Raw genomic sequence first — 12,689 nt, forward strand, 5'->3', positions numbered from 1 at the left:
GGGAAGAGGAAAAGAGGAAGGCCTAAGCAAAGATTTATGGATGTGGTGAGAGAGGACATGTACGTGATGGGTGTAACAGAGCAAGATGCACAGGACAGAAAGATATGGAGGAAGATAATCCGTTGTGGCAACCCCTAACGAAAGCAGCCGAAAGAAGAAGTAGACTACGATTAACATAAACGATATCACTGAAACAGAACGCGAATCGTTCCCGCGTTGCACTATGGATTAGTGGGAGTGGTGAGGGAAACACCAAGCAAGCACGCATGCGCTCAGATATCGTGACATCACAGACGAAAGCCCGCCCCTGATTGCTGGCTGGCAGCGCCGGCCCCACCTCTCCTCCTCGCGACCTAGTTTGACGTCGAGGTGGCCCTTCTTCCACTTACAGCTCCGCTGATCTCCATTTTCTGTTCATACCCTGCAAGTGAAGGGAGGGAAAATACAGCAAAAATGAATGAGGAGTACGATGTAATCGTTTTGGGAACCGGACTTACGGTGAGGAATCTGGAAAGAAAATATATGTATATAAAACTGACCCGCGGTCGAATGTGTGCATAACATAGCTAGAAATACAAAGATTTTGGTTTCAGCTGCAGCCGTTTTTAGGTGGGCCCGATTAGAAAGACTGAAAGGAAGAAAAGGCCCAATAATGTTTGACTTGGTGTTCCTGGAAAATGTATGTTACTCGGTTTTGAAACGCATTCTGTTGAACCCACTGAGTATTGAAAGCCGTGCTCAGAAAGCAAGGAACTGTTTAGTGATTATGTTCGCTCAGAAACAGGAAGGGCTGAGACGAATCTCCACAATTAACACTTGTTGGGGGGGGATAGAAAAAGGGAAATAATGATTGTGTGTGCGGTATCCCGATTTATCGTAGGGAGGCATGGAAGTTGTATTAGGCAGGTGCGACTACCGAGGACATCAGGAGAGTGAATTGGCCTTTTTAAATTTAGTTTCTTTCATAGTGAATGAAAGGCCGTTCAGTTTTTGTGGGTGGAGGCGAATGTCGCCTTCAGCTCTTTAAGGCACAAAGTCCCACTCACACTTACGGGTGTGTAAGGCAGCGAAGATACGGAAAGTGTAATGTGTGTTCTCGTCATAGGACAAGAAGTGAGAATATAAAAGTTAGTACCCCGCTACATTTAGAGAATGAGACCTGTATATTATTGAACAAAAATACTTACTTTACATTCATTTCAATCGCACTGCTATTACGAGGATTAAAATTTGGTATTTATTTGCAATCATTTACGCAGTAAAGTAAGTTTGGCAGCAGGAGCTTTTGTGCCATCAGTCTTTGCCGATCGTGTTAAGCTGGTTCATATTTAGTTTTGTATCAAAAAAGCGAAAACTGCCGTTTGAGTGATGCATCCCAAATGTCCTTTTTCTTAAAAGTTTTATTCCTGATCATTCTTATATAGCGTCATTCTCAGTAGACCTCGTTACAGTTGGAATATTGGGTTGCTGTTGTAAGTTTGTTTGCCTTTTGTAAGTACAGTAACCCTGTTCTCATTAGGTGACTCCATATGGTGGGTTGATTTCATTTCCTAATTTTCAAAGCACTCCAATAGAAATAGAACATTTTGTTTATATAGTGTCATTCCCAATGGCAAATAATGTTTTCTTTAGCTTGCTTGAAACTACTACGTTTTTAAAATATTCCCAAGTATGCGTAAACCTATGGAAAGACTTGCCTCCAGCCCCTCACCTGTGCTTTAAATAATAAGCTGAATGCCCCACCACACTCCGTTTGATCTTATTTCTGTATTTTATTGCTATGGAGTTGGCAAAGGGAAGGATATAACATTGTTGAGCTTGCTATTAAAAATAAATAAATAAAAATGAGGGTTTTTGAAGGTGTCAGAACCTTGTATATTGAGTTTTAACAAATCACAACTATAGTACATTGTTCTTCCTTTTTATTTTTTTAACCTTTTTCAGGAAGGTGTGGCATGAATTATTACAAATGAATGTAGCATGCTTTAACCCTTAGGGAATGTAGTAGGCACCTAATCTAGTGTTCTGTAGATTTTACATATTAAAAAAAAAAAAAAAATAGAAACTATATATTCGTGTTGTTTTAAGTCACTAACATTGGTGGGAAGCCAATGAGCCTGAATAAAACGGCAGCCCATCACATGACAGAAGCAAAAACTGTGTACCCATTAAACTAGCAAGCACATCTATGGGATGGCCAGAAAACCATAGAGACACTGGAAAATTCTGTACCCATAGTGGCCCAGCCTGGAACTGAGCATGGTCTCAGGGGAATGCTACATCACTGTTATGTCCTGCTTGGCCCTTAGTTTCACAAAAATAGGCTGAAAAATCAAAGAGCTTTTTTGTTTTTTGCGAAAGCTGCAGAGTTAATTTATATTGACTAAGAAGGGGAGTGTATTATTGTATCTGGAAGGTCTCCATTCTGATCTTTGACTTACTCTACAAAGTCACAGGGTTATATTCGAATACACCCTTTGCTGCTTCAGAATTCTGTATTTTAATGCATCTATCATTTAAACATCAGTTAGGTGATAACTGGGCAGACTTGAAGATTAGATATGTGTTATATGATTATAAGTGCTTTTCATTGTTTATTCTTGTCATTTTAATTTTTTGTTGCCATGTGCAGGGCCTCCCCTCCTTGTAAAGGAGTCTGTGGTCCCAGTCCAGCCTCCCCTGCTAAAATAAAATAAAAAAAAATACAATAGAAGCTTTTCAAATGTGTATCAAGAAAACTGAAAATGCATAGAAAGTTGATGAAAAGGCAATGGGGTTCTCTTTGGGAACAGCATGGAGATGTGCAGAAGGTACTTTTACTTCTCCACACAGAGCAAGCAACTTCTTGGGAGAGCATGTGCAATGTAGTATATCAACATTTTGGCAGCAGAATGTTAGTGTTTTTATTTGACAAGTACTAAGGAAAACACTTGTCCTGGCATTGCTGTCTTGTTGTCTTAATGGCAATTGATTACAATTTGGCTAGAAAGTTTGGTTTCAGAGTAAGGTTAAGTAGTTTAATTTAGAACCTTTTTTGGTATATTGCTTTTTAATCATCCATCCATCCATTTTCCAACCCGCTGAATCCGAACACAGGGTCACGGGGGGTCTGCCGGAGCCAATCCCAGCCAACACAGGGCACAAGGCAGGACACACACAAACACACCCACACACCAAGCACACACTAGGGCCAATGTAGAATCGCCAATCCACCTAACCTGCATGTCTTTGGACTGTGGGAGGAAACCGGAGCGCCCGGAGGAAACCCACGCAGACACGGGAGAGAACATGCAAACTCCACACAGGGAGGACCCGGGAAGCGAACCCAGGTCCCCCAGGTGTCCCAACTGCGAGGCAGCAGTGCTACCCACTGCGCCACCATGCCGCCCCGCTTTTTAATCAGATTGTTGTAAATCACAGAAGTTTTAGATGATTGTATTCAGACCTTTGAAGATAAGGTTAAACTATACTTGTGCATTTGAAAATCCTACAGCTGTAATCTCCAGCATGCTTTGAGGCAATGTAGCACTCGCTGCTTGTACTTGGCTCATCTGTCATGGTGCCAGCATCAAAAGACTTGGGAAAGTCTGGTTGATAATTGGCACAGATTTAAGATTCTAATGATTTAAAACATAATCCTGTATGCAGTGCCGTTTCGTTTCTGATGACTGTTGTGTTTTTAACGCATCACTTGTCTTCTGCCTTTGTGGTTACAAACTAGAAAACCAGCTTACACTGTAGTGCTGGGAGTTGGTATTCCATTAAAATGGTTAGTGGTTGTGTTTGCAGCGCACTCTGGTATTGTGTCGATTCAATTCTATTGGTTTTTGTTGTTCTCCCTTTGTTTTCTGTCATTTATCTTTTTAAGCTTCGGTCATGGGTCTTGAGCTGTTACTGTCAAATTCGCCATTCCATCCACAGCTGGGCTATTGTGTATTTTAAGAGATTGTGGTGTCACTGTTCTGTTGTGTTGTTGTTCAGTTCTCTAATGTTCACTTTGTGTGTTCATCTGTCGCCTTTACTAACTCTGCTTGAACCCCATATTCAAAAAATAGCATAGGCTTTCGACGGTCTCCTTTCCAAGCTGCTGGCTTGTTGCATTTAAATCAGCATCGGAGGTCTATAGTACTGTGTTATGTCTCTTTCCTGGGCCGTTGACTCTTCCGCACCCTTTGCTGGTTGTATATAAAAGATCTCCTGTGTCTTAATGCTTTTTGTAAAGTGGCTGCCTTTGACCCAGTCCTCTTCCAGGCCAGCTCTGGTTTAAGGGTACTTCACTGACTCCCAGTGCCAGATACTACTGTTTCTGCATTCAGCATCACATACCCAATATTCAAGATCTTGTGTAAAGCTTTTACAGCTTCAACAAGCCTATCATTCAGCGGTTTACTGCCATACTTCTCACTGACCAAAAATAAATCCAACACATCGTTTGCCTCTATATGTCCTTGCACTGTAATTCCTCATTAGTGTGTAACTACAGTGCAGTTAGGCATTGTTACAACGTGACTACTGTGCATTTGAGTCGTCATAGTGTCCACTCCTTGTTATTCCATACCTGATTTAATAATTGTAAATAATGCCTGATTACAATGTAGTTAGTGCAGCACACCTTAATAAGAGACACAAGTAAGGTGTTGCCAAGTAAAGCACTTAACTGTGTAAGGGTGAAATCAAATTGTGTTCTACTCTCCTGGTGTTTCCACTTGCAACTTTCCGTTTTGTTTGGTTTGTCTTTTTAAAGCGCAGTACCTCTTTTCGTTTTAGCATTTCATTTAATATAGTTCCTGTTTTGACTAGTAGATGTTGATTGAAAAGAATTGTTTTAAAGGTGGTTTGTTTCTGCAGACAACCTAAAAGCAGTTTCAGGGTACAGGGTAAGAGAAAAGCTGGAATTTGTTTTGACTGTGCTTGTGTGTTTTTAACTGGAAGCATTAAAAATCTGTTTTGTGTTCAGTTTTCTGAATTCTTTGCATACTCTTATTTTAATATGGCCCTGAGTCAGCTTAGCAGTGTGATAGCCATCAAATGAAGCAGTGAACTTAGGATGGCTTACATTTAGCCACCCAGAGGTAGCACTTAAAAGACTATGCAAGCTATGAGTTAATCCTGTTGTTGTCTGCATTTTGTAGAGATCTATTATCAGAACTATTCAAGTAAATTTGAATGTTATTTATGTGTGTACTGTAATTCTGGGAATAATTCAGATTGTTATTCATAGCATTTAATTTCTGTCATTGAAAGACATGTTCCCACCCCCTACCATTCTGGGTTGTTACATTCCTGCACTTTTTTGCCAGCACTTTTCCCAAAGATGTCTGCTGCAAGTTTTTTAAGCAGGCAGTGTGGTTTAGCACCTGACTTCAAACTGAGCGGTCTTGCTGTGTGACTCTGAGAAAGTTGCTTAACTTGCCAGTGTTCCAGTAAGTCATCTTGGATAAAGACATCTGCTAAATATGATAATACTATTGAAGTTCTACCATCTGTAACTGTTTGGCTATTTTGAAACAAAACTACAACCCCAATTCCAAATAGGTTTGGATGCTATGTAAAATGTAAATAAAAGCAGGATGCAATGATTTCCAAATCTCATAAACCATTTTTTTTTCATAATAGTGCATGGGAAAAAAAAATGTTTGAACTGAGACAATGTACCACTTTAAGAAAATAATTTGAATTTGACGGCAGCAACACTTCTCAAAAAAGTTGGGACAGGGTCATGCTTACCTCTGTGTAGCATCCCGTCTTCTTTAACATCAGTCCATAAATGTTTGGGAACTGAGGTGACCAATTGCTGGATTTTTGGGAGATGAATATTTTCCCATTCTTGTTTGATTTAGGATTCTAGCTGCCCAACAGCCCTGGGTTGTCTTTGTTGTATTTTTGTTGCATGATGCGCCAAATGTTTTTAATTGGTGAAAGTTCTGGACTGCAGGCAGGCCAGTTCAGCACCTGGACTCTTCTACTATGAAGCCATGCTGTTCTAATAGATGCAGTATGCAGTTAAGCATTGTCTTGCTGAAATATGCAAGGCTTTTGCTGAAAAAGACGTTACCTGGATGGGAGCATATGTTGTTCTAAAACCTGTGTATACCTTTCAGCATTGATGGTGCCTTTCCAGATGTGCAAGCTGCCAGTTCCATAGGCACTAATGCATCCCCAAGCCATCAGAGCTGCAGGGTTTTAAACTAAAAGTTGATAAGTCTTCTTTACTCTGGGGGACAAGGTGTCCATTTTTTCTAAAAAACAATGTGAAATGTCCATTTGTCAATCCACAGAACAGTTTTCCACTTTGCCTCAGTCCACTTTAAATGAGCCTTGGCCCAGAGAAGACGATGGCATTCTTGTATCATGTTTACTTTGGTTTCTTCTTTGCACGACCGAGCTTTAACCTGCATTTGTGGATGGCATGACAAATTTGTTTTCATAGACATTGATTTCTGGAAGTGTTCCTGAGCCCATGTAGTGATTTGCATGACAGATTTATGTCTGTTTTTTAATGCAGTGCCACCCAAGTGCCCGAAGATCAAAGGCATCCAATATTGATTTTCGGCCTTGTACCTTGCGCACAGGGATTTCTCCAGATTCTTGTAATCTTGTGCATCACTTCGCAATTTTAATGTTGAGGAACATTATTCTGAAATTGTATCCACAATTAGTAGTTGTAGTTTTTTGCAGATTGGTGAACCTCTGCCCATCTTTACTTCTGAGAGAATCTGCCTCTCTAAGATGCTCTTTATACAGATCATGTTACTGACCTGTTGCCAATTAACTTAATATGGCTGTTTCTTGTTAGTAGCACTTAACTTTTTCAGCCTTTTGTTGCCTCTATCCCTACTTTTTTGTGATGTGTTGCTCCCATCAAATTCAAAATGAGCTAATATTTATTTATGAAATAGTAAAATGTCTCGCTTTCAATATTTGATATGTTTCCTATGTTCTATTGTGAATAAAATATGGGTTTATGAGATTTGCAAATCATTGCATTCTGTTTTTATTTACAATTTACACAGAGTCACAACTTTCTTAGGACTGGGGTTGTACATGACCTAAAAAAACCTTTTATTTAGATTATAGAATTTATTACTGTGCTGAGATGTCATCTTAGTAACACTTACATTGCTGTTTCACATCAGTGGCTCAAGTTAGCCCGAACTGTTTTGAATGTTATAAAGACTACTCCTCTTTCAGTCCAGTTAGGTTTTTACACAGTACACAACCTGGATTAGTGAAAGTGGCCCATTTTTCTGTTTATCATTGTTAAGGTGCCCCTCGCTAGCCACGTTAGCAGGGTTTAAACCTGAGCGGGTAGCCTAAAAAGTCACTTCTTCACCAAGCATGTATGCACTTGCGATGTTGTAGGACAACTGGACTACTTGGCAAATTTCTCCTTCAAAAACAAGTAAAATATATAACCTCCTCACAGACCCTGCTTGGACCGGATTCAAACACACAAGTCCTAAATCTGCAAGGCAGTAGCACCAACCACGCTGCCACTTTGCCACCGCATGATGATCAATGAAAGGTGCTTAAACACAAGAGTATTCCATGAAATTTCACAGTGGGAAACAAAGAAGATTAACATTTAAAAAATTTGTGCTCTAATTTGTTGAAATGACAGCTCAAAATTCATGATAATTTTCTACTAAAATTTTGTGTTCTCTTATTCATTCATGTATAATTTTTGTTTTTTCAGGAATGCATTCTCTCAGGTATAATGTCAGTGAATGGGAAGAAAGTCCTTCACATGGATCGCAACTCTTACTATGGAGGTGAAAGTGCATCTATTACTCCTCTGGACGATGTAAGTAATTTTGCTTTTCATAAAAGTGGTGAATCTTAGAGCCCCATCTTAATGTAGGATTCCATTAACTGATAATTGTTAATAGTTTGTCTTTAATTATTGAAATGTCAGTAAAACTGAGCCTAACAAACACAAGGATTGAGTAATTCAATGTAATTGTAACAGTTTATTTTGAATTAGTTCTGTTACCCGTCTTTTCCATTTATAGTGGAATTAAAATTTTACAGAATAACATTTTCTAGTCTTTATGCAATTGATTGAGCTTCCATTTTAGTTTTTTTTTTATACACCATACTGCACTTTGTGCATTGGAAAGTTTGATTTTAAATACTTTAGGCAAAAAAGCTGTGAGACCCCACGAGAGCACTTACAGTATATTTTAAGCCTTGCCTGACTGTTTTACGTTAGGATTGTAGTGCTTATTTCAAATTCACTTTATCAATGGTTTTAACTTAAAATTAGGCTTAATTTAGAAACTAAGATTGCACATACAATAATTGTCTATTTTTAACTACAAAGACAGACAAGACAAAAACCCAGGACACTGATTCAACTGTAAAATGTTTATGTTGGACTTTAAGTTTATTAGGCAGAGGGTTTCATCTTCAGATATTTTTACAAGCTGTTGATCAAGTCATGATTTAAAATGGGTTTCTTTGAGCATTTCTCATGGGACTTCACATTGCACTTATGCTGACTATCTCTGAACTGTAACCTTTCTTAGCTTCAGTACATGGCTCTGGGTGAGAATGGGAACTGCATATCATGATTTTAAGAACCAAGGGCTATTCCTTCACACTAACATTTTACCATGAAAGAACGGCCTGTGTTGGCTCTTTACCTAACACGCTTGGCAGTTAACATCTGCATAGGTGAAACAGCCAAGATAGCACAACTTTTAGTTTAATGTTTCCTTGCTTTGAACTCAAGGTGTTACCTCTAAACCAAATACCACTGAAGACGTTTAACAGAAGTGGAGGAATGTGCTTGTTTGCCTAATGTGCCTTGTGGCTGTTCATCCTTCGCACAACACAAATCTGATGGGAGTCCTGGCTTTTCAATTGCTTGAGTAGCCTAAGTTAGTTTGCTGTTTTGTCTGCTGGGTACTGATTTGTGTATTATAGCTCTACAGATTTTGAGAATTGAAATCTCCCTTCTGCACTGCACTCAGTGGTGATAATGGTCTTCCATATAGTAAACGTTTTGGTGTTAAGGTTCCATACTAGCAGCAAGACTTTTGTTTCTTTTCTGTTTGGGTAAATAGGTACAAGTTCTAACAGAATTTTTTTTTCCCCCCTCCTCATACCCCCAACTGGCATGGAAAACATAAACACCCAAACACTTTCTCAAACTGTTGACAAAAAACACTTAAGTGGTAGAGGAAAACATGAGTCGTATTTTGATATTGGTGTAATTTTAGCCTTTGAAGGTACAGAAGTCTATTGTTCACTTGCATGAAGACCGAAAAAAGTCATGCCTGTTGACTCCACAAACACTCTAGGTATTTCATGTTTTTAGAGAACACCGATATCTTGTCAGGATAGCATAGGTGGAAAATGTTCAGAAGCAATTGCCAAGATGTAAGTGACGATGCTGGGCTGTTGCATAAGTTTGTGTAATTCATCATTTTAAAAATGAATCCAATTGAAAATATCCAAAACTTGCTCTTCCTTTTCCTTCCATTTAGATATGCAGTCTTATCACAAAGTCTGTTATTTTCCCCTTTCTTGCCTACTTGTCTCTGGAAATTCCTTTCAAAGACAATGTTTAAACGTGTATTTGGATGAGTTAAACTTTTTTCCTCTGCTCATTTTGTTTTTACCTTTGTGACAAATGTCATATAATTTCAAGTGAGAATGCTTATTTTTATCACAAATTAAGTATTTATATTTATGTATGCTAAATTTTTGTATCTCTGCATTCATTCTCAGAGCTGTTCATTTGTTGTGGAGTGCTGAAGCTCATTCTGGCAGCATCAGTCTCAAGGTAGAACACAGCCTTGTGCTGGCAGTCCATCACAGAGCATACTCAAGCACATACCTCAACTTAGTCATGTGGGGAAAATTTTGTATTGTATATTTTTGGGTTACTAGAGTACATTAGGAAAGCTCTATGTAGAGATGGGGAGATCATGCAAACTCCACACAGATGGTGACTGAACCAGGATTCAACCCTGCTATAAACGAGAACTGTTAAAGCACCCTTAATATGTTTAATATAACGTCCTAAAGCCTACCTGAAAAAACACTCCACCATAAAATTTATAATTGTGTCTTACCCACTCCACATCATTTGTAGTGATGGCTGGGAAAACAACAGATCTCAAAATTCCAGGTATGATGGGAAAATAAATTGAATTAAACATATTGAAAGACTCATGAAAAAATACCCAATAATTTGGGTTGCATAATCCATATGTATGCCCACAATGTCCCAAGCTCATATTTTTGATAAAATATAATTAAAATATCTATTAACAACTCTTGTGCATCACATTTTTAATTGAAGAACGGACAACCACACCCTGATCTGTCATTATGTTCATAGTGTTAAGTCATAAATGCAGTACTTTGTGGTTGTTATTGCAGCTTTTGAAATATCAATTAGTTGAACTTCTTGTTGAGGCATCCCAGATATACACACATACTCTGCATATTTTACACCTAAGAAAATTTTCACTTACCTTTCTTTAGCTGTGCAGTATACCTCTCTCAGACTACACACTGCAATGCTGATTTTACTTAAAGTGCTATGATATCCAGTGAATGAATTATTACAGGGCAGAACTACTGACCAGTTATTCAGTTCAATTCAACTTAGTTACATTCAAATGAATTCAGTTCAGTTTAGTAGAGTCTTGTATAGCACTGTTCACTATAACAAGTTCACAGATCAGACACAGATAAAATGCAATTACAAATTATTAATTGCATAATTCATGCACGTAAAGATCTTAATTTGTTTAAACATACAGTAAAGCGACACATTCCAAACAGATTAACATAATTTAAACCTAATAAGGTATGTTTATTAACACATTTGTATGTTATTTAGCCTCATTTGAGATTAAAATTCTTAGTCATCACTGCAAATAATGCAGATTGATTTATACATACACAAATGGTCACTTTTGGGTGGAGTATTACTTCTATCCATTTCAGGGCCAGCGCTGTTTATAGCAGTATCAGGCCCATGATGGGGTACAGCATGTCAAAAAATCTAATTAAAACACAAATCACAAAGATATTAATTGTTGCTTATTTATTATCAATTGCTAAAGGAACAGGTCATACATAACACAACTTGTTGAATAGTTTTAAAAGAAGTGCGTACCATCTACTAGTTAGACAAAAGCTCACTCTTAGGATGGGCAGCTAAACACTGCTACATTTCAAGTGATGGTTCACAGAATTTGCTTATCAGAGTTGTTAAATTGTCAATGGCTGGGTTTGACCAGCATTTTGGAACATAAAGTCAGAGGTTTGGTTCAGGTCAACTTTAATTTTTTGTTTCAGAAAAAGCACATTAAATGTTTTCTAATCTGATGTTTAACTTCTTAATAAGTCATATTCACATTAAGGTGTTGCTAGCTATTAGGGTTTGTCATAGGTACAGGCTATAGAATTTGTTTTGCTCAGTAACCTGTAAATCACTTCCAATGTTTAGCCCACCCTGGAGTATAAATTAGGGGAAAGTGGAGGATGCCTTCATACAGCAGGCTTTGCATGTTTATCCCATCTCTGTTATCAGAAAGGGCCTTGAGTGCCTAAAGTCCAAGGTAAAAAATCACTGCCCCATCCTTATTACAAGAATTTATCTTGGCCCAAAAATATTGAGTAAATTATATAATTTTGTCTACAGCAGTCAGGGAACATTAATATATTATCCTTTATTTATATTCAGAGGTCTCCTGTTGAGATTAACTGTGAAAGTTAATTTGAGGGCAGCATTGAATCAAAACAAACGTCTTTGTTTGGGGCTTTAAATTGAATTGTGCCAGAATACTAGTGAAGGCTGGCAAGGCAGATGTAGCATGCATCGAACATCCAGATTCTTACAGCACTTGTGAAAATGATTAGATTCTATTAATATGCTTTGGGTTTTGTTCATTGATTGCAGACTTGACTGTCAGAAGCAGACACGTTGCTTGAAAGTTGATATGAAATGTCAATGTTAAAATGCAATTGATACTATAAATATTTTCACATGCTCACCAGTGCTTCTTGTTTCTTCCCTACACACTCAAGTGAAAATACTGTGCATTTTTTTCAGCTATTGTGTTATATCTCAAAATACGGGTATTAAATTACACAGAATGAGAATAGAGGCCTTTTCAAAGAAGCGAACACCTCTTAAGCAACTGTGCTTTTTGCTGTAAAACGTCTGCTTCTCTGTACTGTGTAAATTTTCATTTTCCTCTCCTTAACAGTTGCAAATGCTCATTCAAATGCACTTTTCCTGTATCCTAGATAACTGTTGCTCATATTCAGAGAGCCAAAGAACCCTTAGAGCCTGAGCAACTACTAAGAGTTTATAATCAACTTGTCATTTGGTAATGTGGATGACTGTTAAAGCTGTTTATTAATTAATAGTGACAAGTTAATGCTAAATAATAGGCACTTACTGACATTTAATGACGTTGCACTAAATTCCTAAACAACAAAGTAGTTGCTCCACACCCATATCTACTACAAGACAACCACGTGAACACTTCCACATTATTGGATAACAAAAATATTTTAATTCTCTATATTTTGTTTCTTTTATGAATTTTTACATTAATAATTTTGAAGAATAACACATTTCTGAATTGATCATTCAGTTAGGATTTGTTATTTTTTAAAGTGATAATTGCATTCTTCAGGCACTTTACTGCAAATATACA

General features: G+C 37.8%; 1 protein-coding gene across 1 annotated transcript in view; it reads left to right on the forward strand.

Moving 5' to 3' along the window:
* The first annotated feature begins 333 nt into the window (after positions 1-333).
* gdi2 (GDP dissociation inhibitor 2) overlaps positions 334-12,689 on the forward strand; it is a 33,420-nt gene continuing 21,064 nt past the window's right edge. The window contains exons 1-2 of the mRNA XM_028814262.2: positions 334-498; positions 7,697-7,804. Coding sequence (XP_028670095.1) covers positions 454-498; positions 7,697-7,804 — 153 coding nt within the window. The 5' untranslated portion in view covers positions 334-453. The remainder of the gene's footprint in view (positions 499-7,696; positions 7,805-12,689) is intronic.

Source organism: Erpetoichthys calabaricus, chromosome 1 (genome assembly GCF_900747795.2).
Source record: "Erpetoichthys calabaricus chromosome 1, fErpCal1.3, whole genome shotgun sequence".
In the NCBI taxonomy this organism is placed as follows: Eukaryota; Metazoa; Chordata; class Cladistia; order Polypteriformes; family Polypteridae; genus Erpetoichthys; species Erpetoichthys calabaricus.